The following is a 27,502-nucleotide window of genomic DNA, read 5'->3' as shown; positions in this document are numbered from 1 at the left end:
ACTATAAGCTGCAAGGAGAAGCCAGGGTACGTCCTCCACATGTAGTCTGGAGATCTCCTCAGCTAAGTATTCCAGGTTGTCGCTTTCAAATTCTTCCTTCCATCTGACACCAGGGCTCAATTTTGCCAAATTCTCTGCCACTTTAAAACAAGGATTGCCTTTCTTCCAGTTTGCAACAACACATTCATCATTTCTGTACAAGGCCTCATCAGAAGTATCTTTGGAGTCTATATTTCCAAAAACAGTCTCTTCAAAGAAGTTTAGGCCTTTTCTATCAAGCTCTTCATAATTCTTCCAGAACCTTCCCCTTATCCATTTAAAAAGCTGTTCCAACATGTTTGGTATTTGCAAACCCAGCAGCAAAAGCACTCCACTTCTCTGGTACCAAAATCTGTTCTAGTCTGCTAATGCTGCCGGAATGCAAAACACCAGAAATGGATTGGCCTCAACCTACCTATTTTTCTTTTGTTTTGTCACAATTCTAACAAGTTTGTTTTTCTTCTTTTCAGTGAATAACATAGTTTTCAGTATATGATAGATATTCAAAATGTTTTTTTTTAAATTGGATTGAATTTAATCTTGTTTCCTTGGCTGGGAGCAAATTATGAATAGCAAATTTAAGGAGAGGAGAGCAGCATAAGATGTAACATCTGACAGTTTAATAGACATCATAAAAGCAAATATGAACACTCAAAAAGCATAGCAAACTGGGGCCATTTAGAAGAATCAGGTCTCTAAATTAGTGCTAGAGATAGAGAGGAACCCAGGTCTCCTGTCCTCATTAAATACCCCTCCACTTCTGCATCATACATTACTTCCTTATTAAAAGCCTATAAATTGAACACAGACATACTCAGTTGTTGGTTATATAAGGGTGCAACAGCCAAAATGTATTGCTTTCCCATGATGTTCCAGGCAGTATACTAAGTGCTTTTAAAAACTGTCTCAATTTTCCACCAGTACCATAAAGAAAGTATACAGATGTGGAGGCTAAAGCTCAGAGAGGTTACACAGCTTGACCAAAGTCACACAGCTAGTAGTGGCAGAACCAGAATCATAACCATATCTCTCTTTCTCTATACGTTTATGCTTTTAGCTACTAAGCCAGGGGTTCTCAATAGGTGTTTCACAACTTTCAGTTGTATGACATTTTACATGTAATTTGTGAATAGTCAGAAAGCTGAAGTTTGCAAAAATTTATTTTTAAAAAATAAATTAGATTTGATTCAGGATTATCCCCCAATAGTAGCACTCGGCCCCATTTGCTTCTTCATTTGCATTGTTGAAAGGGAAGGAACATGGTGGTGTAGCAGCTAAACCACAGAAAATTTAAGCACCACCCTGGCTATGCCCAGGGAGTGTGTCAAGGATGTGAATAGAATCTGTCATTTGTGCCTTGGCTGAAAAAGGATTGAGAATCATTGGAGACAGTAAAGTCCAATAACAGGAAATATGCACTCAGATGACTGAGTTTGTATCTTGAATCTGCTATTTATTGCTGTGTGACCTTATTTAACCCCTCTGTGCCTGAGTTTTCTCATTTGCATAATGGAATTGATTTTCTCATTTGTAAATTGAGTTGCTAATGAATAAATAACCTAGTACATTTAGGTGCATCGAAACAATGCCTGGTAAATAGTAAGCTCTCAATAAATATCAGTAAAATTTTATACTGCTTCAAGTATTCAACTATCTATAGCTTTTAAAAACAGCAGCAGTGGACATGATTAATGAATATGCTACTTTTAATAAATATTAAGCATATACTTAATTTTTCTTGTCTTCTTGAACTTTAAAGAGGTTGTTTGTGAATAATTTGAATGACCCATGTCTCTTTTTCACACTACTCAGAAGAGTGTAAACTGATGCCTTATTTTTCTTCCTGAGAAATATTCTTATAACAAATCTATGTATTTATTTGTGCAAAATAGCAAAACTGGTATTTTGCAGGAAAATTTGGTTAACATTTCTTGTTTTTGCTGAGGTCCTCCCAAGCTCTGAGAGCCTATGATTTTGGCAAAGTTGTTGTAGTTTGGATTACTTGGGTTTCTTGATGTTGCTTCATGTAGCTCCTTTTCTTGGCTCACCCCCTCTGATCCCTGCTCACTCAACTACTCAGATGCATCTCTTGATTTAAAGCACAGGTAAACCCACAGTTAAGGCGTTAACTAGACAAGAATGGGTAGAACTGCACAAGGCCAATGTAAAACTGTGATCCCTCCTTTCTGATATCAGGATACCTTTGTTTGCCACAGTAATGTTCTTGGTTATAAAGAATTTTCATGAGCAAAATACAAAATGAGCCCACCTTCCCTACCAAGTGACTCATTAGTTGCAAAATAGAAGGGCCAGTGTTCTTTCCACCTCCTCCCCACAAACCCCTGGGAGGAAGTGTCTTTGTCTGAATGCTTCCAAAATATTGGCCCAAGATCCTTGCACAGAAGTCATCATTGAAGGGAGTTAGAACTAAACCATGTCTAAAAAAGATGGACATGACACTCTACAGTACACATGTATCTCCCATATTATCGGATACATGTTATCATTCAGGATAAAATAGGGCTAATAAGGTTTCAACCACATTTGCTTGTTGGGGTTTTTCCCCTCATTTTCTTAAAATGAGTATCCTCACTGGGCAAGAGTTGTAGGCTGCTTTGCAGGTGTGCAAATCTTGAAACTGTGGAAACAAACTAGCTATCAAGTTTGGCAGGTTTAATTTGGATGCCTGAAAATGTATTTTTTAAGGAAAAAGACTTTATAGCATAAAGATTGTTAATTGTGTATTCTGAATAATGTAGAACACTCCCACTTTGAGGCCCTGTAAAATATTTGGACATGTGTCATGCCTCGAAAATAACACATATTAGTAACAAGATATTTATCTCTGTATTTGAAAGATATGGCATAATTCATGCTGGTGGGGTAGGGAAATATCTCAGTGACTGGATCCTGCATGGAGAACCTCCTTTTGACCTGATAGAATTGGACCCCAATCGCTATGGCAAATGGACGACCACTCAGTACACTGAGGCCAAAGCAAGAGAGTCATATGGATTCAACAATATTGGTAAAGTACAAATTTACTGTTGTCTAGAGAGTGTTTACAGAATTGGCTGGCAGCACCTCTGATTTTAGATGCTCTTTATCCTGTTCATTGCACTGGGGGTGGTTCGGGATTCTAAAAACCATTGTGTCTCTGGACACAATAAGGGATATATATTAATGTATATATTTAACATGTGGCATGCATCACTGATTATAGATTTTAAATGTATTTTGCTTTACCTTTGTAATGCTCAGTATAAATAACAGCTTTGTTTTTTACATAAGTTTAATATATATAAGTATTCTTCTGGATTTTAAACACTGGGTTTTCCATTTTCTGAATCCAATCAAAGTATTTTAGAAGTTTGGTTATATGCTATTTAGAGTACTGATTTTCTTTTTTCAGTTGGTTATCCTAAAGAAGAACGGTTTGCCGGGAGGCCGACTGATCGAGTCAGTGGGCTCTACAAAACCCTGGAGTCTAAGTGTTCTATGGGGTTCCATGCAGGCTGGGAGCAGCCACACTGGTTCTACAAACCAGGACAGGACACTGGATACAAGTAAGTTAAAGACGTGCCTGTGGTTCTGACCACAGGATAAACCTACTGAAGTGGAGTGAAGTCAGAGGAATGACATCCCACACCCTGCCCCCTGCCCCTCTCCATCACTCCACCCCATTCCAAGGAGCTTGAGCCTTTTGCTACAAAACTACTTTTTGGTATGAATTTGTGGAGGAATTTGTCTAGTCTGCATGGCTTTGCTCACATTAATACCCATGTGGCCCCCAGGTATTCTTGCGTGACCTGACAGTCTAACAGTAAGCTCCAGGGAATCTTCAGCTTGACGTTACCAAAAGCTCAGAGAAACCTTTCTCCCCACCCCCCAATCCAAATCTCCACGTGGCTTCAGTTGCCTCCTGAAGGTTTGCATGGTTTAGGATGCCTGGTTTCATCATATAGTACACAATCACAAATTGAAAAGTACCTGGATTGTTTCCAGTGTTCTATGTATCATGGAATAACTCAAAGCAACTGTTTCCTAGTATGTGTGCACTGAGCCATGGAAGTTATGTGCACAGCTGATAAGTTAGAGGGAAAGAACATTTACTTAGCATTTCAGGTTAAGCTAAAACATAAAGCATGCCACTAAAACAATTCTCTGAATTCCTCAAAAGTACTATGTGCTATTGTTGTACTTGGGAATGATAGTGATTATATATTGTTTCTCATGAGAACCCATAAACTTGAGAGAAAATACATAGCAAATCTAGAAATTAATTTACCTTTTTCTAGCATTTTGCTTATTCAGTCAGGTTTTGATGTCTACCTTAAGACATAGTCTTAAATGGTATGAAGTATGGGAGAGGGCCAGTTGTTAAATAATGAATTTAGGCTGTTTAGGCAGCCAATCTAGATTATTTTTGGTGGCAAAATACTGGTTTGGTTTTTCATAAATGATTCAGTTAATGCCAGATATATTCTTCATGTTGTGTTGTGTGGAACTGGCCTAAGTTTTTTTTTTTTTTTTTTACCATTTAAATTATTAAACAACAGAAAACTCATTTCACAGACTTAGTATCTTGCTTTGAAGTTAAAATACCATGGTTAAAGGCCACTTGGTAAAGTAGAAAGGACTCTATTTAATGAGTCAGGAGACCTTTGCTCCAGGCCCTGCTCTATCATTAACTAATGCAAAGGCATTGTGAGGTTACTTTGTGCCTTTTCTCTGAAAAATTAAGATATTGGCTCAGATCCTTGCTTACTTAGGGTATGAATAAAGACCATCTGCATCACCTGGGAGCCTGTTAGAATGCAGACTGTCAGGTCCCATCCTTGACCTATGGAATTAAAACCTACATGTTAATGAGTGCAAGGGATCTGTGTGCACATCAAAGCCCAATCCTAGCTGCACATTAGAATCACCTGGGAAGTTCCCGCACTGCCCCAAGTTATTCTGATTTAATTAGACTATAGGCCCAGCCTTTGGAATTTTTAAAAAAATGCTCCCCAAGTAATTCTAATATGCAACCAGAGTTGAAAACCACTGGACTGGGTAACTTTTAAGTTCCCTTCCAGATCTGAGATCCCGAGAGTTCTATCTTATTTTCTAGTTAATTAATGCTTCATTCACTATGATTTGGTCAAAGGGACGGATGAGTAACTTAAAAAGATCAGGTTCAAACATACATAAATGCTGTGCAGGACAGAATTTTAGGTTGCATATTGTTTTTCCAAATAGGATTTTCTGGATGAATAAGACTTTAAAAAAAAAAGTCCTTATTCTGTATTTTTCTGAAAATGAATGGCAATTGCTTTATGACACTAAATGTTGTGTTTCAGGCCAAGTTTTCACCGCACAAACTGGTTTGAGCCTGTGGGCTCTGAGTATAAACAGGTTATGCAAAGAGTAGGGGTGATTGACCTGTCACCGTTTGGCAAGTTTAACATCAAAGGCCAAGACTCTATTAAATTGTTGGACCATCTCTTTGCAAATGTCATTCCAAAGGTAAATAGCCTTCTAGGGATACAAGGTCCAGGATTCTGGCCTGTTTAATTCTCCATCCTCTCATTAAACACACACAGACAACTAAAAACCAACGTGTTATTTTATTGCACCTAATGATTTCCATATGAATGCTAGAATTTCTCTTTAACTGAAATTGAGAGAATAGTAGCTACTTCTTTATTGAGATAAAATTCACATACCATAAAGTTCACCATTTAAAGGGGTCTAATTCAGTAGTTTTTAGTATATTCAAAATGTTCAGCCATTACCACTATCTATTCCAGAACATTTAATTCACCCCAAAAGAAACAAACCCCTTACCTATTAGCAGTAACTCCCAATCCCGTCCTCCTCCTATCTCCTGCAACCAGTGATCTACTTTCTGTTTTATAGATTTGCCTATTTTGGACATATGTAAATGGAATCATACAGTATGGAGGGTATTTTGTGTCTGGCTTGTTTACTCAGCATGATGTTTTTCACAGTTCATCTGTATTGTAGCATGCAGTATTAATACTTCATTTCTTCTTATGGCTGAATAATATTCTATTATATGTATATATCACATTTCATTTATTCATTCATCAGTTGGTGGACATTTGAGTCATTTCCATTTCTTGGCTATTATGAATAATGCTGCTATGAACATTCGTGTACAAGTTTTTGCATGGAACATATATTTTCATTTCTGTTGGGCAGATACCTAGCAGAGGAACTACTAAGTCATATGGTAATTCTATGTTTAATTTTTTGAGGAGCTGCCAAACTGTTTTCACAGTGACTGCATTATATTCTTACCAGCAATGAATGAGGGTTCCAATTTCTCTACATCCTCACCAACTCTTTTTATTGTCCATCTTTTTTATTATAGCCAACTGATTGGGTATGAAGTGCTATCTCATTGTGGTTTTTATTTCCATTTCCCTAATGTACTAGCTAATTTTTAAATTTAAACTTTTATTGAGTGGGTTATCATCCAAGGACTTTACAAGAGCTTAATTATGTTAATAAGAACTTAAAAGAAAACTGAGTGGAAGTCAGTTAAGTTAAATGAAGTATAACTTTGTATGACAAATAGTTTTAAATGGTCATTTAAATTGAGAACTTCAAATTTCATCTTGGGTTTGGGGCTAACAGATTCTTTTGCAGATAGTTCATACAATTAACGTGAATGATAAGATTTTTTCATTGTGGACACCTGCATCTGCTTTTCATCGTGGATGCCCACATCTTTAATTATATGTTCTATTGAAAGGATGCATAAGATTTTTATTTCATCCTGAAGGTATTTTAAATTCCTTTGTGTAGGTGGGTTTTACAAATATAAGTCACATGTTAACACCAAAAGGTCGAGTGTATGCTGAATTGACCGTTTCTCACCAGTCTCCTGGGGAGTTTCTATTAATAACTGGTTCTGGATCAGAACTTCACGATCTTAGGTAAGAGTACATCTAATAAGAATATTTTGTATATGTTATATACTGACTCAACCTTACACTAACTGAGTTTTTTTTTTTTTTAAACCAGTACTTGTAAGCACAACTCTAATTCTTAAACCTTATAATTTCAAATAAACTTCATGTCCTTTATAGGAAAATATTTGAAGTGAGGGCTCCCCCCAGAAAGGTTCATAGAAGTTTACTGGTTGTAATGATATTAACCTCTATTTATCAAGCATCATCAATGTTCTGAACCCCTTTAACATATTATCTTAATTAACTCTCAGTATTCCACAAGGTATATATTATCCACCTTTCCAGATGCAGAAACTGAGGTTTGGGTTAAAGTAACTTACTTAAGACAGTCTTTTTTTTTTATTCCACTTCAGTAAGCTGCCTTTGTGAGTTATCTTCTTCCTTTACGCTGCTTTGTGTTCTCTGGCCCACAGCTGGATCGAAATCCCTGACCTTTGTATTAGTCAGGGTTCTTCAACAGGAAACATTTATATATTCCTTAAATTAAATATATATTTATTTATTTTATTTAAAGAATTGGCTCTCACGATTATGGGGGTTGACAAGTCCAGATTCCGTAGGGCAGGGACATTCCATTAAAAAGACTGGTATTGAGTCTTTTTAATTTTGAGTCCAAAATCCATAGGGGAGGCCAGGAAGCTGGAAACTAAGTGAAGCAGAGGGTATAGTCTTGAGGCAGAATTTCTTCTTATATCTGGAACCCTCAGCTCTTTGCCTTTAATGCCTCCAGTTTGATTGGATAAGGCCCACCTACGTTATCCAGGGTAAACTCCTTTACTTAAAGTCAACTGATTGTAGATGCTAATCCCATCTGCAAAATACTTCCACAGCAGCATCTTGGCCAGTGTTTGACCGAACAACTAGACAGTATGACCTAGCCAAGTTGACATATAAAATTAACCACCACAAAATACCAAGCTGAGCCTCCACCTGAGTCTTCAATCACTATTTAGTCCACTATAAAGTCTTTATTCTAATATTTCAAAAATATTTGCAATATTGTTATCTAATAAATGTTTTAATAGAACAGATTCTCACCGTGGTTATAAAATATGCAAATTACATGATCCAATCTAAGATGTATTGGAGGCCATCTTAATAGCTTAGGTTTGTGTAAGTCCAGAGGAACATTTTATGATAGACTTCCCTAGCTCTAGGGACTGCTCAATAAATTTATAAACCAGCTCTATAGATGGGTTTCAATAACTCACCAAGACATAGAATTTGAAAACTAATCTTTAGAGTTTTTACCTTTTCCTTGTGATTGTCAAAGCAGTTATGTGTCTGGTGGAAAGGACAGTATTAAACTTTAGCAGCACAAGTGTGCCTCCTATGTACAGGTATTAGAGAAAATTTGGGATTAAATTAATTTTTGAAGATTGAGCCATTAGTTTAAATGCAATAGGCTTTTTAAATGAATTGTGTAGCAGAACTCATTTAAATTGAAGGATCTTTTTGTAACTGAAAATTTAACCCCAAATTTGTAAGAAGATATGGGGTAAAGAAAATCACCTAACATATCAGGGATTCAGTTTTCTCAACTTTAAAGATTAAGTGATTGATGAAATGACACTCTGGGGGCTTTCCTGTAATTCTCAACACAAGACACGTACAGAGAAACATTATACATTATTCACGGAAGAGTTTAACACTGTGGTTTATAACTCAAATGCAGATGGATTGAGGAAGAGGCAGTCAAAGGTGGATATGATGTTCAAATTAAAAACATAACTGATGAGCTTGGAGTCCTTGGAGTTGCAGGACCACATGCAAGAAAGGTCCTTCAAAAACTGACGTCTGAAGACCTTAGTGATGATGTGTTCAAGTTTCTTCTCAAACCAAGTCCTTAAAGGTTTCCAACATCCCTGTTTACTGCTATTAGGATATCTTATACTTGGTAAGAATTGAAAAACAATTTAGGATAAGTCTCTAAAATCTAAAAGAAGCTGCCAGAAATATACACACATTCACTTTCGTCAGTATGGCTTTGGAGTTAGATTTCTTCTGCCCAACTCTTATGACAGTTCTGTTTACTCCTAATCTGTGAGAGTAATTCCACAGATTTCCAATTGTTGGGCCAGTCTCGTGGCTGCTTACCTTTTATAAAGGTAGAGAGGAAAATGGGAAGGTGATGGTTGTTGGAATAGTTGAAGGGTTTGACAAGATATTCAGGTCAGCATACTCTCCCTGGAGACATTTAAGATGGTTTCCCTTAGCTCTGTATCTGTATCTCTGACAGGGCAATATTAGGACATTACCACTATCCATCTTCCTTTCTACATGTAAGTTTGCCAGGGAAGTCATCACATACCGCTTAAACTTGCCCAATAGTAGGTACTTGATGCAGAAATGAATGGAAGCTCTTCAGTTCCCTGTTGGTGCTCTGGGCTCATTTCTGCTCTTCTCTAGATCTCTTTATCCCTTCACAGAGGGGGCATTCCTTCAACGATTACAAATTACTGGTGTTCCGACAGTGGCCAGGAAAAGCATGTCATCATCGCCTTCCATGTTGAGGAACAGAGAGCACACAGTCTTTAAGAGCTATAGCTCTTCCCTAGGCATCTGCTCTACCTTTTCCCCTTCCCTTCCTCCACCCACCTTCGACAAAACAGTGACGAGCATAAAAAATAAGCAGGACCCTTGGGCTGGGGTTCATTTCCTTTGATTTTTTGCCCATAGCTCTAATGGTGAATGAATTGACCAAGTGGGCAAAGAAATGGGGACTGTCCCACAATGAAAACAATTTGGATCATTATGAGTTGACTATATTTCCAAGCTGTGTGATTCTTGGGCAAGGATTGGAGGTGGGGTATCTAAACCTTGCACTCATTATCTTGGTAAACGAGGCCATGCTAATTACGGACCGGGCATCTTTGCCTCTGAAAATGTAGTCAAGCTTCATTATGAGGCTGGGGTCAAGGGAGGAGATGAACTCCTGCATAATGGTCTTTCTGTGTTATTATAAGAGGCGTCCTACATTCTGCCCTCTATGTGGGCGCCAGGATTGAGCACAAATGCATCTGTGATATGGCAGCCTCCTTTTGCAGTGGGGTTTTGTTGCTACTTCCTGTGAACTGGCCTTTTGAAAACTAACAATATCAGTTTTGCATAAATGGAATCTCTTCTCTTTTTATGTATTTTATCTAATGGATATTAGACCTTCTGACCATTTTCCTCTCTCTGGTGTGGCACTTCTGGGTTTATTTCAGGTGAGCTCGGTTGGGAGCTGTATCACAGGAGAGAAGAATCTGCAGCCCTGTATAATGTCATCATGAATGCAGGCCAGGAGGAGGGAATTGACAATTTTGGAACGTATGCCATGAATGCCTTAAGACTGGAGAAAGCTTTCAGAGCATGGGGGTCAGAGGTTTGAAAAGCCAGCATCTTTATAAAAATTTTATGTTTATTGTATCTGATTTTTTTTGCATGAGGGCTAGTTTTAACTGCATTAACATTGGCTCTGGCTGCAAGACAAATTGTGTATTATTAGATAATTTTATTTAATTAAGGGAAGAGGTTTTTCTCCTGTTTTTCCAATTGAACGTTCACTGGAATTCTGCCTTAATTCCTCCTGTTTGGCGAAGAGCCCTGGACATCAGTCCCTGATACTGGGCTTGGAGCTGTGACTGCTCCAAAGGAGCCTGCCTACCCCACGGGCTTTGAGGACCACTTTTCAAATTCTCTCCTCCACTCTTCTGTCATTCCCACTCTCATTTCTTATTATCTTGCAGCTTTGGGGAATTAATAACAAAAGTGCCTTTGTGAGGGACAGGGGTTATGGTCTGGAATGTGTTGGTTTGGCATCCCTCCACCATTAGTAATAGGACTAAGAGTTCCTGTTTTTATAGTGCTTTACCGTTTATACAGATTTGCATATGCATTTACCTTTCCACTCCCCCTTGAAGAAGATTTTATTATTATTATCCCTATTGTATACACAGTCACACCAAAATTCAGTGAATGACTTGGTACCGATTACCTATTAAGTGGCCATACTGTGATTTAAACAACTGTTTCTATTTTTTTTTCTCCAATATGTCAGGCTATCTATGAACCCTTTAATTTTTTTAGATTTGCTCATTGTTTCTTTGGAAGACACTGAGGTTTTAGGCCTAAGAATAAGATAAGGGACAGTGTGGAGGTGTGAATTTTGGAGTGGAACTCTTGGTTTTGAATTTATCTTCCACTACATACTAGCTATGTGGTCTTAACTCTCCAGAACCTCTATTTCCTTTTCTCTAAAATGGAGATGGTAATATTTCTCCTAAAGAGCTATCACCCTAGATATTAGAGATAGTCTATTAGGTGCCTGACGCATAATAGAATGAATTTCATTAGCACTGGAAAGGCAAAGCTGGTTTGAAAGCCCAAACAGGGCCCCTTGAGCATTTAGACTATGGGCAGAAAAAAGCAAGTGGGTTTTGAGGTGAGAGGGTCATCTCCTGGAGCCCATGAAAGAAGGAGGACCCTGGGGTAAGTTTATCCTCTGCATGAGACGTGCTCTATTAGGGGATTCTCAGTGTACAGCTGGGGCCTTATTCAAAGGCTGCCTGCCTGCCCTAGATGCTCATAAACTAAAGGCTGTTCTCCCATCCTATGGAAATATGTGGACATGTGCACATGAATCAGGCTAAGGAAACTTTTAAAATATATGTTTTTAAATCTTTGCATCAGTTACCAAATTCTTAGGTAAGATATTAATATAAAACATATACATTTATAATATTAGATTTTAGGAAAATGGACCTCCTAAAGGTTTTTAAAGGGAATACCTTTCTGTATATTCTTGTCATGGCTTTTATTTTTATGATCTACCATCTGCCTCCAGGGAGAGAAATAGAGGACGGCTCTGTCCCCACATTTCCTGTTTTAGTTTCTCGGCTGGTAAAACAAATACCATACAGTGGGTTGACTTGAACAATGGGAATTTATTGGCTCATGGTTTCAGAGGCTAGAATGCTTGTTTCCACCTGGGCTTTGCATCTTCTGGCTGGCCAGCAGGCTTTGGGATTCCTTGGCTTTTCCATTACATGGTGATTCTCCTTTTTCTTCTGGGTCCCACTGACTTCCGGCTACTAGCTTCTCTCCATGGCTTCTCTTTCTATGTCCAATTTCTTTTGCTCATAAGGACGTCAGCCATATTGGATGAAGGCACACCCTCATTCAGTCTGGGCTCATCTTAACTAATAACATCTTCAAAGTTCCTACTTACAGTTACAGGACCAGGGATTGGGACCTGAATGTGCCTTTGTGGAGGACATGATTCAATCCCCAACACTTCCCAAGGAGTGAAGTAGCAGAGGGAGCCCTTTGGGAGTTCTTGTTTCTCCATCTCCCTGTCTTATTTTCTTCTGCTCTCTGTCCGCTGTGCTTTTCTCCAGCTCAAGTCCCTCTGCTTTCCCAGCAGTGCCAGAGGGCCCTCTAGTGTTATTATTACAGCCATCAATATTCTGTGCTTCATTTTTATTTTTTCCTGGAGAAATTCTGAAACTTTGATCAGATAAAAAATAATTTTAGAGTGGTTCAAATTGACTGAGAAATATGAAACCAAATTTTATGTCATTCAAAATGAGCATGTATTATTCATCTGGTTTATAAAAGTGTTGTGCTGTCTTCGAAGTTCAACTACTTGGAGGTCTGCAAATTCTTACTTAGAGCAGAAGAGAGCAACAACAAAACAACAAACAAACGGAAAACATTAACTTCAGGTCTATTCTCAGATATTGACTTTATTTCCAACCTGCAGTATACGTAATGACTCAACCGTATTTTTCCTTTTCCCTCTCCCAAACTGCGTAGAAGCCATTTTCCTACCATCTGCTTTTGCCCCTACTTATCTTGTTTCTCAGCTAATTGTAATATAAGCAAATTACTTAATAACTTTTCAAAACCTAATTGCTTATGTAAAATTGTTGTATAAAAACAAGTCTTGTTTCTGGAAGGAACATTGTGTTATGATATCCCTTCAATGGTTTTTAAAATAAAAGAGCCATGGAAACAGACTGTGAATTTTAGTTTCCATATTTGCTATATTCAAGTGACAGTATTTTTGTTGAAAAGCTACATTTGAATTTTGAATTTTGGATGGGAAATTTCAATCCATAGTCTGCCTTTTTCAGAATTGGTATTCAAAAAAATTTTTGAAGTACTTTTCCCTGAAATATGTATATATGAAAGTGATGTTACTGAAATGATTTTGACTCATTTTAGATTTAAAATATGTGTTTCCCTTTTAGATGAACTGTGATACAAATCCATTGGAAGCTGGACTGGAAGATTTTGTGAAGTTAAATAAGGTATGTTTATATTACAAAGTGTACTTGAAATAAACCTGTTAATTATGGTGTTGTTTTGTGACAGAGCCATGCTTAAATTTCTTTTAGCCAACCCTGATTATAGGAGAAATGAGTTGACCATAAATACTGCTTCATCCTGCTAATCCTTTAATCTTTGTTAAACTGTTGGACTGTGCTTGCAGATGTAAAATAGCAGAATCCAGCATATTTAAGGCTAAATCTAAATTCTAGAATAAAATTAGTAAGGATAAGATGATTATCAGTTGGATTTCATCAGACATTCTTGCAGGAATTGCTCCATGCTGATCTTATTTTATATTAACTTCTCGTGATTTGTGATGTTGTGTATCAGCTAATCAAACCTGCTGCATTCATTTAACTTTCCCGGGTGCTTCCCGGCATGAAGCAGCCTTGCCTCTGCAGCTCCATCCATCTGCTTCTTAAGCATTAAGCATCTTTGTATGTAACTCCAGCATCTGAGTGCAAGCAAATGACACATTTCGAATGTGTTCAGTATAAAGTAGATATTTACTGAGAAGCCAATGTAGCCCCAGAGTTGTTAACTGATATTAACATTCCAAAGAGAACTGCAACATCAGTGGTTTCCAGTGTGTAGTTCTCACACAAGTAGCATCCACAACACCTGGGAGCTTGTTAGAAATGCAAATTCTCAGGCTGTACCCCAGACCTACATTTGGCATCAGGCCAAGAAATCTGTGTTTTAATAAACCTGCATGGGATTCGGATGCACCTAAAGTTTAAGAAGCACTATCCTACATGATTATTGTGGAAAAGCATATTATGAGGCCAACTGTTACAGCCTAGCTCATCCATACAAACCCTACAGATATAATTGAGGTTACCCTATTGAGGCAAGTATCTTAGTGCTATTATTAAAGAACCTAGTAGAGTTGCTGTTAGAGGTGATTTTGAAGGCTAGGAATGCAGCGGCTACTGCTTTGAGTCCTAGTTAAAATTCCAAAAATAAACTGTCCTGCCTTGGTGCTTATAAGCTAAAGGGTGTTTTCTCATCCTATTGAAGTATGTGAACACATGCACATGAATCAGGCTAAGGAAGCTTTTTTAATGCCCCTGCACCAGTTCCCAAATTCTAAGCTATTATCATAAAGAATTTTAATTATAGTATTAGATTTTAGGAAAAAGAACCACCTAAAGGATTTTAAAAGGAATATCTTTCTGTACATTCTTTCCATGGCTTTTATCTTTATAATGTACCATCTGCCTCCAGACCAGAGAAAGAAGATGCTTTGTATTTGGGCAGACCCTAGCAGCAGATTGCTAGGCCTGACTCTTGAAAGCACTAAAATTATGTTATTTGTCACCAATATGTAAATAGAAACCTGATTCTTTTGCTTTACTATTTGTGTATTATTGTTTGGGGATAAGTCATGGTTAAATGATCTCTTCATATTGAATTGGATTTTTGGAACTCCCTTTAGGATTATAAGCAGGTATGGATTGTCTACTTATTAATTCTTTCAAATTATTTCAGTAACCAGAGCAGAACTCAGAACTTAGTTGTTTAGTAGATAATCATTTTGATTTATGGTATGTTTTTAAGATTTTTGAATTGTTGTTTCTCATTCTGGTGTCACAGAGTTAACTCCCAATGATTTCATTGGGTGAAGGTCCATGTAGCCCAAGAACCTGGACCTAACTGAACCAGTGTTTTTCAATTGTGTTGATTCAGGTGGTTAGTTAAGATCAGACTAACCACAGGCATGCTTGTTAATTCCCAAGGCTGGTGAACAGATTGAATCAACTTTGGATCCTATTTGGTTGTTTCACAACTTTACCTTGGTTTCATAGCAGTTTACAATGTGAAAAAAGTTCCTGAAAAACTTATTGACATTACAAACTAAACTATGCAACTTGATAATTCAAGTGCTATACCTAAAAATCATAAGGTCACCCAAACTGGCTGCATACAACAGTAAAAAAATTTTTGTGGTAAGATATATTTAACATAAAATTTGCCAGCATAACCATTTTTAAGTGTACAAGTCAGTCACCTCAATTACATTCATAATACTGTGCAACTAACATCACTATCCTTTTCCAACATACAGCATTTTAGAGAATAATATAATGCAAGTCCATATGCTTTGAAAAATTGATGCTCTATGAAAATAGAAGCAGTTAGTACAAGGATATTTATATTCAATACAAAAAGAAATCTGGCATTTTACACTTCGTTCAAAATAAATTCTTTCCTTTCCCCTCAAAGCAAATATATAGAATTCTCTACTTGGCCCTTAAGGGTTTTAGCATCTGTAGAGATGCAGACTGTATCAAAGCTAGGAGGGTCCCTGGAGATCCCTCAGTACAGCCTCTTCGTTTTGAAGGCGAGGAAACTGAAGTGCAGAGAGGTAAAGTGACTTAGATGCTGTCATTTGCTTTAGCCACAGGTTAGATGTTGACCTCTGACCTTGTGGTAGTGCTTTCCCACACACCACTTCCCAAAAAAGTCTTTTCCCATAATGGAAAACTGCCCAGGTATTTCTTTTTCTGGCAACATATATTAGAGAATTTGAATGGACTGCATTTTATTAATAAAACCTCCCACAGTCATATTTTTGTTATAACTAATTTTGTATTTTAGGTAAGATCAGAATACCTGCTCTGCCCATTTTAAGAAGGAAAATGGGTGGCTCATCAGACCTTGTTAGGGTGAATTATGTTTCTTTCAAAAACAGCATGAAAGTAGGGGGAAAAAAGAAAAATGGAGTGCAGAGGATGTCTTAGATCCCAAAGGAAGATGGTCCAATGGCACTTTCTTTCCTTACCTCTTAGAGCTGTTTGAGCCTCTGTTCTAGTTTGCTAATGCTGCCGGAATGCAAAACACCAGAAATGGATTGGCTTTTATAAAAGGGGGTTTATTTGGTTACAAAGTTACAGTCTTAAGGCCATAAGGTGTCCAAGGTAACACATCAGCAATCAGATACCTTCACTGGAGGATGGCCAATGGCATCTGGAAAACCTCTGTCAGCTGGGAAGGCACGTGGGTGGTGTCTGCTCCAAAGTTCTGGTTTCAAAATGGCTTTCTCCCAGGACATTCCTCTCTAGGCTGCAGTTCCTCAAAAATGTCACTCTTAGTTGCTCTTGGGGTGTTTTTCCTCTCTCAGCTTCTCTGGATCAGAAGTCTGCTTTCAAAGGCTGTCTTCAAACTGTCCCATCATCTGCAGCTCCTCTCTCAGTTCCTGCGCATTCTTCAAAGTGTCCCTCTTGGTTGTAGCTCCTCTTCAAAATGTCACTCTCAGCTGCACTGAGTTCCCTTTGCCTGTCAGCTCATTTATATGGCTCCACTGATCAAGGCCCACCCTGAATGGGTGGGGTCACGCCTCCATGGAAATATCTCATCAGAGTTATCACCCACAGTTGGGTGGGGTGCATTTCCATGCAAATCTAATCAGCACCAAAACATTGGCCCCACAAGACTGCATCAAAGAATATGGCTTTTTCTGGGGGTCATAATACATTCAAACTGGCACAGCCTCAATCTTCTGTGGCTTTGGCTTATGTGAAGTTGAATACACAAATGTGCACACATTCACTCATATGTAAATGTTTATTAAGCACCATTTATTAAACACCTTGCTAGGCCACAGATCTAAAGTAAAAGATATAACTCCTAATGGCTCTCAGAGCTCATGAAGCTTGAAACAAGTAGTGTTTCAGGAATTAAAACTGTAGAATAAATTCTTAGAGTGAATTCTGAAAATCCAGGAGGGTTATCTAGCAGTGCACGATAGCGCCACCTTGTGGAAAGTGAGCCATAGGGACCTGAGAGGAAGCGTTTTACAGAACTGTGATAAAGTAAAAAGTAATTGAAAATGTTTTTTAAAATCTCCTCAAATACAACAACTCATATTGTTCCAAATGGTATTATGTTTTGTTCCAAAGGAAGTTGCTTTTGGGGAAAAATAAGTGTCATTTCTTTTAGTTAAAAATGGAAGAAAGGCATTAATCAAGAGCAAAAGGAAAATCAGCTGCCTTGAGATAGAGTCATAGGTATTCTGGGGATTTTCCTCTTGGAATTACTGAATCTTTGTCCATTTCCAGAGAACCCCCACCAAGATTCAAAGTGAATCTTGGACTAAGTGTAATGTGTTTAAGAGGATTCAGAAGCATTATTCTTATTTTTTCTTCTCCTTCTCCTCCTTCCTCTTCTGTCTCTCCCTCTCTCTCTCTCTCTCTCTCTCTCTCTCAAGAAACAAAATAAAATGTGATATATATTCACCACAAATCAGAAAACAATGTTGAGTCTAGACAATGCATGGTCTTTCTTTGAGGAAAGATTATTTAAAACATAAATTTCATGATATTCAAAAGATTATTTAAAGCACAAATATTCAAATAAACAAAAAACTGGTGAAGAGGTAAAGCACTTACACCAGGTCTACGACATCCTAAATATTCAGAAAATAGCCGTGATTAACACATCAAAGTGGAAAGAAATCATTGTTCACAGACAGCAAATTAAAAAGGAATTCATAATATATCGTAGTTACTAAAAGTACCCAACTCTCTTTAGGGGAAATTTTAGGTTAAATGGCAATAGGAATTGAGAAGGAAGAAAATTTTCAGTGGCTCTCAGTCTTGGTTGCACATTAAAATCATCTGGGGAGAGCTTCTAAAAATTCAAGGCCCAAGCTGCTACATGGATCAATTAAAAGAGAACTTCTGAAGGTAGAGATTCTGGCATCAGTGATACTTTTTTTTAAATATTTTAAAAGAGTCCTAGTTGTTTCCAAAAAAGATTGAGAACTACTGTTTTAGACAAATGATTTTCAGCTGGCTGAACATTAATATGCTAGGGAGGTTTAAATGTCACCTGATGAGGAGACTTCCAGGGAAGATGGCAGAGAATGGAGCTCCAGGAATCAGTCCTCCCACCAAAGCAACTACTAAATAGGCAGAACTGTCTGAAACAACAATTTTGAAACATTGTACAGCATCCTTGGAAGAACAGGAGGAAGAGGCTGATAAATTGCGGTAAAGAACTGTAAATTGCTCTCTTCCATGGCGGCTACTGACACCCATTCCCCACTCTTGTGGCAGGCCACCGCGGGATACAGTTCCAAGGTAGTTGCTGATGACAGCAAGGGGCATAAAAACCCTCTTCCCCAGCAACAGGGGTGTGCATGGCTGGTCACTGATCATGGCTTTTAATTAGCGAATTTGGATGGCTGGGTCCCTGCTCTGAGGGCAACTGATTTTCAACACCATCCCAGAAAAACGTGGGGGCAGTCATTATTTCAAGGCTCCCCAGATGTGGGTGGAGGTGGTGGAGACTTAAAGATGCTGTGCTTCCTCAGGGCTGCAGGGAAAGTTAGCTGAAGGGCTACATTTGCTGAACAGGCCAGGAAAGCTCAGCTTTGGGGAGCTGCCAGAGAAATTTTGGTGTCCTGTCTGACCCCCTCCACAGAATATTTTGGAGCTAGTCTGTGCCCCTTTGGTGGATCCCTGGCCTTTTTTGGGTTGGGAAACACAGTTGGGAAAGTCCTCTCTGGGATCATGTTCCCAGAATTTGCCCTCCGTACAAAAGCAGTGTGAGACAATGAAAGAGTATGAAAAGGCCTGCTGGCTTCAGATACTGTACCCAGGAGACAGAAGTTTGTCCCCTGGGAAACAGAAGGGACAACCAAATTCCTGCAAACAGGGGAACTCTGAAACAAATAAAAAGCAAAAGCACAGGACAACACTGAGGCCCTGGAAGACAGGGAAAATACTACACACTGCATTCACCTTGGACAGACCTTCTTGATAGGAGAGGTGAGGCTCAAGAAAATCTGTCTTATCACCAGCTGGTTACAAAACCAAGGAAACAGACATCACAGGGCTTAAATCCCAGAGTTAACTTTTTAAAATATTAAAATGTACAGTGTGCAACAAAAGAGTACAAGACAAAGAAATAGGATATGATGGTTCATCCAACAGAAGATAAAAACCGATGGTTACTCCATGGTTACCATAAAGAAAATAGATGAAAAATATATCCAGATAGAAGTGAGAAGACACTGAATATGGTACAACACAAGAAAGCAAATAAATACAAAGGTAGGCTTTAATAGAAGTGAGGGACAAAAAAGGAATAAGACTTACGAAGGCTACAAAGCAAAATGGCAGAAGAAAGACCTGTATTATCAGTAGTGACTTTAAATGTAAATGGATTAAACACTCCAGTCAAAAGGCAGAGATTGGCAGAATGGATAAAAAAGCTGACCCAACTATATGCTGTCTGCAAGAGACTTACCTTAGAGTCAAAGATACAAGTAGGTTGACGGTGAAAGGATGGAAAAAATATACATGCAAGTAGCAAGCAAAGAAGAGCTGGGGTAATTGTTCTAACATTGGATAAAATAGACTTTAAGTAAAAAGCTGTTATGATGGAGAAAGAAGGACTCTACATACTGATAAAGTTCAGCAAGAAGACATAACAATTATAAACATCTTCAGGACCTTGTGTTAAGCAATGGTTTCTTAGACTTTACACCCAAAGCACAAGCAACAAAAGAAAAAATAGATTAATGGGACCTTATCAAATTAAAAAACTTTTGTTCCTCAAAGGAATTTATCATGAAAGTAAAAAGACAACCTACACAATTGGAGAAAATTTTTGGAAACCACATATCCAATAAAGGATTAATATCCATTGTATGTAAAGAAATCCTTCAACTTAACAACAAAAAGACAGACAACGCAATTGAAAAGTAGGCAAAAGACTTGAAAGACATCTGTCCAAAGAAGATATATGAATGACCAGAAAGCATATGAAAAAGATGCTCAACATCATTACCCATCATGGAAATGCAAATCAAAACCACAGTGAGATACCATTTTACACCCGTTAGAATGGCTGCTATTTAAGAAATGGAAAAATATCAAGTGTCGGACAGGATGCAGAGAAGTAGGAACATGCATTCATTCCTGGTGGCATGTAAAATGGTGCAGCCGTGGTGGAAGACAGTTGGGCATTTCCTCAGAAAGCTAAATGTAGAATTACCATATGACCTGGCAATCCCACTTTTAGGTATATACCCCCCAAAATTGAAAGCAGGTCCTTAAACAGATATTTGCTTACCAATGTTCATAGTGGGATTATTCACAATTGCCAAAAGATGGAAGCAACCCAAGTGACCATATATATATATGGAATATATATTTTATATATATATACACACACACACATACATATATATAGGAATATTATTCAGCCGTAAAAAGGGATGAAGTCCTGATACATGCTGTTCTAGTTTGCTAATGCTGCCGGAATGGAAAACACCAGAAATGGATTGGCTTTAAAAAAGGGGGTTTACTTGGTTACACAGTTACAGTCTTAAGGCTATAAAGTGTCCAAGGTAACACATCAACAATCAGGTACCTTCATTGAAGGATGGCCAATGGCATCCAGAAAACCTCTGTTAGCTGGGAAGGCACGTGGCTGGCATCTGCTCCAAGTTCTGGTTTAAAAATGACTTTCTCCCAGGATGTTCCTCTCTAGGCTTCAGCTCCTCAAAAATGTCACTCTTAGTTGCTCTTGGGGCATTTGTCCTCTCTTAGCTTCTCCGGAGTAAAAGTCTGCTTTCAAAGGCTGTCTCCAAAATGTCTCTGTAAGCTGAGGCTCCTGTCTCAGTTCCACTGCATTCTTCAAAGTGTCTCTTTTGGCTGTAGCTCCTCTTCAAAATGTCACTCTCTACTGCATTGAGTTCCTTCTGTTTGTCAGCTCATTTATATGACTCCAGTGATTTAATTTAGACCCACCCTAAATGGGTGGGGTAACACCTCCATGGAAATTATCCAATCAGAGTCATCACCCACAGTTGGGTGGGGCGCAGCTCTATGGAAACACTCAAAGAATTACAATCTAATCAACACTGAAACATCTGCCCATACAAGATTACATCAAAGATAATGGCATTTTGGGGGACATAATACATTCAAACTGGCACACGTGCAATAACATGGGTGAACCTTGAAGACATCATGTTGAATGAAATGTCAGACATAAAAGGACAAATATTATATGATCCCACTGATATGAAACAGTTAGAATAAGCAAACTCATAGGGTCAGAATCTAGAATATAGGTTACCAGGGGATGGAGTGGGGATAGGGAATGGGAAGTTAAGGCTTAAAATGTACAGGCTTCCTATTTGGAATGATAGAAAAATTTTTGTAATAGATGGTGATGATGGTAGCACAACACTGTGAATTCAGTTAACAGCACTGAAATATATATCTGAATATGATTAAAAGGAAAATGTTAGATTGTATATAATAGTAAAAGAATAAAAATTTTTTTGAAATTCATGGAACTACCCTACACAAACAGTGAACCCTAAGTTAAACCATGGTCTTTAATTAGCAGTACAATTATAAAAATTTGCTATCATCCATTGTAACAGATGTCCCATACCAATGCAAGTTGTTGTGGGAATCCTGTACTTTATGAATGATTTGTTCTGTAAACCCGCAACTTCTCTAATAAAGGGGGAAAAAAAGAGGAAAAAGAGTCACGTGATGTCCTATCCCAGTGGTTCTCAGAGTATAGTCCATAGACAGCAGCATCATTGTCACCTGGGAATTTGTTAGAAATGCAAATTATTGGGCCTCATCCCAGACCCAAAAAATCAGAAACCCTGGAGGTGGACCCTACAATCCATTTTAACAAGCCCTTCAGGTGGTTCTGATTCTCTGTGAAGTCTGAGAACCTCTGATTATGCCAAACCAATTGGATCAACAATGGGCATAGGATTCAGGCATGGTTTTTCTTTTTAAGCCTCCCCAGGTGGTTTTATTATGCAATGGAGACAGAGAACCACTATCTTGGTTCTTTTAACCTCATACCACTGGGGTCCTATGGGCAGACAGAGAGCAGAATAACAGGTGGACTGCTCATATGATGCTGGTACAGAATCTGAAGTGGATTGTGAGTAAAACAACATATCTGTGACCTATTCTTGCTAGGTCATCAGTTAATCATATTCTGCCCCTAATCCTTTTATGGAATTAGGCAGTAAGTGATTTAAAAAAAAAAGTCGCCAAATTCTAGCTGTGTGGCCTTGGGAAAGCCACTTAACTTCATTTTCTGCCTGAGATTTCTAATCTGTAAAATGAAGTTTCCCTTGCAAGTCCCAAATTCTGTGAGCTACGACCTGAAATAGTGGTTGAAGACACTGGTGCTATATTATCTATATGAGCCACATAATTGTGTCATTTTAATTAAGCCACCCTTACTGTCTTACCCATTTCCACTGCCAAATGATAACGTTAAAAAAAAAAAAAAAAGAGGAAGTAAAACCCAGGCTGAAGTTTGTTTTATCATTCCTGAAATATCTCTCAGAATACATTAAATTGACAGCCACAGAATTATTATCATTTTGTATACCCAATTCACTGTTGTGAAACAACACTTTGTTTCTACCTGGAAATTAGAAACAGCCTTAAGGTGCTGTTTAGCTGATTGTTTTATAATTTGGAAGTCCATATAAACCCAAGTTTAGGTATGAATTGAAGTAATTTTTCAAGTTGATTTTATTTATTTATTTGTTTATTTATTATTTTAACAGTTTTATTGAACATGCAATATATTTAAAGTATACAATTTGATAAGTTTTGATACATGTATACACTGTGAAAACATGACAATGAAGACAGTGAATATATCCAATGTTCCCAAACATTTGTTCATGACCCTTTGAGATCCCTACCTCCCACTCATCACTACCCTCCCCACCAGTGCCTAAGCAACCATTTATTTGCTTTCTGTCACTATAGATTATTTTGCATTTTCTAGAGTTTTATAAGTGGAATCATACAGTATATACTCTTCTTTAGTCTTGCTTCTTTCACCCCACGTAATTAGTTTGAGATTCATCCAAGTTGTTTGTGTATCAATAGTTCATTCTTTTTTATACTGTCTTATTCCATTGTATGGGTACACCACAATTAGTTCATACACTCCTAATGAACATTTGGGTTGTTTCCAGTTTGGAGCTATTACAAATAAAACTGCTGTGAATATTTGTGTACAACTCTGTGTGGACATATGCTTTCTTTTCTTGTAGGCAAATACCTAGGAGTAGATGGATGGATTGTGTGGTAGGTATATGTTTAACTTTTCAAGAACTTGTTTTGCAAAGTGGTTGTATCATTTTGTATTTTACATTCCCACCAGCAGTATGAGAGTTCCAGTTCTTCCACATCCTTGCGAAACACTTGCCAAGATTAGTCTTTTTAATTTTGGCTATTCTAAGAGATATGTAGTGGTATCTCATCATGGTTCTGATTTGCATATTCCTTTTTATGTGTCTATTCACCATAGCTATCTTTTCTTTTGTGTCTGTACAAATCTTTTATCTATTTTAATTGGATTGTTTTCTCATTAATGAGTTTTGAAAGTTCTTTACATATTCTAGATACAAATCTTTTATCAGATATATCATTTGTTAAATGTAGGTTTTTCATAGATGCTCTTTATCAGGTTGAGGATATTCCCTTCTGTACCTAGTTTGCTGGAAGTTTATTTGATTTTTAGTCAGGAATGGATGTTGGATTTTGGAAGATACTTTTTCTGCATTTATGGAGGTGATCATATAGTTTTTCTCTTTTTTTGTTATAAAATTAATTAGACTGATTAATTTTCTATCATTAAGCCAACCTTGCATTTTTGGGATGAACCCCATTTGGTAATGATATATTTATAGTTGGATTTTATTTAATACCTTTTTTTTTTTTTAGAAATTTTGCCTCTGTGCTCATGAGGGATATCAGTTTGTGCATTTCTTGCAGTATTTTTTTCTGGTTTTGGTATTCGACTAATGCTGCCCTCATAGAATGAGTTGGGAAATATAGTCTTCTCTTTGATTTTCTAGAAGTGTTCATATAGAGCTAGAATTATTCCTTCCTTAAAAATTTGTAGAATTCATCTATGAAGCCATCTGGAGCTGGAGTTTTCTTTGTAGGAAGATTTTTAACTACAATTCAATTTTAAAAATAGATATAGGACTATTCAGGTTATTTGTATCTTCCTGAGTGAGCTTTGATAATTTTTTTACTCTAAGGAATTTATCAATTTCATCTAAGTTCTTGAATTTATTTGACATAAATTTGTTCAAATATTCCTTTTTTATTTTTTTAATATCTGTTGAATCTGTAATGATGTCAGCTCTTATTTCTGAATTGGTGATTTGTGTCTTCTCTCTTTTCCTTCCTGATTTGTCTGACTAGAGGCTTAGCTATTTCATTGATCTTCTGAAGAACCATCTTTTGGTTTCATTTATTTCTCTATTTTTTTTGGGGGGGGGGTTGTTTTCTATTTCATTGATTTCCACTCTGATCTTTATTATATCCTTTCTTCTGCTTACTCTGTTTAATTTGCTCCTTTTTTCTAGTTTAATAAAGTGGAAACTGAGGCCACTGAATAGAGACCATTGTTCTTTCCTAATATGGATGTTTAGTGCCATAAATTTCCCTCTACATACTGTTTTATGGACATCCCATAAATTTTGATATGTTGTATTTTCATTTTCACTTAATGCATAATACATTATAATTTCCCTTTTGATTTCTTCTTTACCTCACCAATTAATTAGAAATGCATTATTTAGTTTCCAAATATCTAAGTTTGTTCAAAGAACTTTTTGCAATTTGTTTCTAATTTAATTCCGTTGTGATCAAAGAACAAACTTTGCATGACTTCAATCTTTTTAAATTTATTGAGACCTGTTTTATGGCCCAGAATATGGTCTATATTGGCAAATGTTGTTGTTTGTGTGTGTGTGTGTGTGTGTGTGTGTGTATACTGGGAAAGATTGTATATTCTGTTGTTGGAGTGTTCAATAAATGTCAATTTAGTCAAGTTGGTTTATAGTCTTGTTCAAATCTTTTGTATCCTTGCTGGTTTTCTTTTTACTTGTTCTATTGATTAGTAAAAGAGTTGAATTGAAATTTCTATTATTGTGGATTTGTCTATTTTTCCAAGTAGTTCTATCAGTTTGTGCTTCATGTATTTGGAAGCTCTGTTATTTGATGTGTAAATGTTTAGGATTGTTATGTCATCTTGATGAATTGATCCCTTCATCATTATTAATTGACCTTCTTTATCCCTGGTGAAATTCTTTGCTCTGAAATCTAACTTTATCTGATATTAATAACCATTCCAACTTTCTTTTGATTAGTGTTAGCTTTTTCCATACTTTTACTTTTAACCTGCATCTGTTCATAAACCAAAAGTGTTTTTGTTTTTTGTTTTTTGGTTTTTTTTGTAAACAGCATTTTGTTGGAACTTGCTTTTTATCTAATATGAAAATATCTGTTTTTCAACTGGGGGTGTTTAAACCATTTGCATTTAATATAATCATTGATATGGTAAGGTTTGAATCTGTGATCTTGCTATTTGTTTTCTGTTTTTCCTATCTCTTCTTTGTTCCCTATTCCCTCTTCTCCTACCTTCATTCAGACTGAGTATTTTTTTATGATTCCATCTTATCTCCTATGTTGGATTTTGCTTTTATCTTAGGGCTTACTTTAGAGTTTATGTGTGCCTTATTACAGTTTACCTTCAAAGGATATTACACTTTTCCACACATAATATGAGTCTTACAATTGTGTACTTACATCTTTCCCCTCCCAGCCTTTAGGCCATTGTTATCATGTATTACAAACCCACAATACATTTAAATTATTATTTTTGAATAATCCATTATCTTTACAAAAGATTTGAATAATAAAAGAAACAATCTTACGTAGTTACTCATGTAGTAACCATTTCGTGTGTTTTCATTTCTTTGTGCAGATCCTTATTTCTATCTGGTGTCCCTTTTCTTCTCCCTGGAAGACTTCCTTTAACATTTCTTGTAGTGTGAGTCTGTTAGTAATGAATTCTTTCAGCTTTTCTATGTCTGATAAAGTCTTTAGTTTGCCTTCATTTTTGAAAGACATTTCTCTGAATGTAGAATACTAGACTGAGTTTTTATTTTTCTTTCAATACTTTAAAGATGCTGCTCCACTATCTTCTTGCTTGCACTGTTTTTATGAGAAATTGTCTATCTGTATCATCCATATCTTCGTTCTTCTCTACGTAACATGTGTTTTTTCCCTGTTTTTAATATTTTCTTTTTATCACTGGTTTTGATCAATTTAATTATGATGTGTCCTGGTGTGGTTTTCTTCATGTTTTCTGTTGAACTTCTTGGGGCTGTGGGTTTATAATTTCCATAAATATTTAGCTACCATTTCTTTAAACCTTTTTCTTCCCTCTGTGTCATTTGGGGGCTCCAGTTACACATATAATAGTATGATTGAAGTTGTCCTACAATTCATAGTTGCTCTTTACATTTTAAAAAAATTGTTTTGCTCCTGTGTTTCATTTGGATTCTTCCTATTGCTAAATTGTCAAGGTCAGTAATATTTTCTTTTGCAGATTCCAGAAGTCTCTCTGTGTAGCTCCCTTCTCTCTAACAGTCTGTGCTCTATTTGTAATCAGTAAATTCTAGTTGCCTTGGTCTCCTGGATTCTTAGCTTCTCAACTCAGGGAGTTCTCCAGGCTTCGTCTGGTTTCTTACTCTCTGTGCTGTGGCTTGGAAAATCTCTCCAGGCAGTGAGCCGGAGCAATCATAGGACCCACCTTGTTTACTTCCCATCTTTCAGGACTCACTATCCATCATTGCTTGAAGTCCAGTGTCTTGAAAACTTATTTTTTACATATTTTATGTTTTGTGGGGGTGGGGTAGAGGTAGGAGGAGATATTGTTTCAGAGAGGAGGTTAAATTTGGTATCTGTTACTCCATCTTGGTTGGAAGCAGAAATAAGATAGCTTTTATTTTTGAAGTTTACTGAGGTTAAAAATTTGGCTCAGAGGAAGCCACCAATTTAATGTTTTGAGTATAAAAATACCTAAGCAAAAATATTTCTAAAACAGAAAGTTGTCACATGGACTTGATTCTATTTCCTCACCTTCCCACGAACTTTATAGCTCTTTGCAGTCAGTATCGCAACCCCTTGTTATAGTGAAACTGCTCTTGTCAAGATCATATTTGACCTCTTTACTGCACTATCTTACTGGAACTCTTCTCCAATGGCTTCTTATTCATTCGTTTCAACAAATATTTATTAAGGCTGTGTGTGTGTGTTTGTGTGTGTGTGTGTGTAGGCAGT

General features: G+C 37.1%; 1 protein-coding gene across 1 annotated transcript in view; it reads left to right on the top strand.

Moving 5' to 3' along the window:
• Positions 1-27,502, top strand: part of DMGDH (dimethylglycine dehydrogenase) — a 107,924-nt gene that overhangs the window by 52,492 nt on the left and 27,930 nt on the right. Inside the window, 9 exon segments of the mRNA XM_037801414.1 lie at positions 2,898-3,067; positions 3,452-3,605; positions 5,385-5,550; positions 6,859-6,989; positions 8,701-8,857; positions 8,860-8,895; positions 8,897-8,918; positions 10,232-10,392; positions 13,262-13,321. Coding sequence (XP_037657342.1) covers positions 2,898-3,067; positions 3,452-3,605; positions 5,385-5,550; positions 6,859-6,989; positions 8,701-8,857; positions 8,860-8,895; positions 8,897-8,918; positions 10,232-10,392; positions 13,262-13,321 — 1,057 coding nt within the window.

This window comes from Choloepus didactylus, chromosome 13 (assembly GCF_015220235.1).
Source record: "Choloepus didactylus isolate mChoDid1 chromosome 13, mChoDid1.pri, whole genome shotgun sequence".
Taxonomy (NCBI): domain Eukaryota; kingdom Metazoa; phylum Chordata; class Mammalia; order Pilosa; family Megalonychidae; genus Choloepus; species Choloepus didactylus.
The sequence above is the reverse complement of the archived record's forward strand: the minus strand, read 5'-3'. Positions and strand labels throughout refer to the sequence as shown.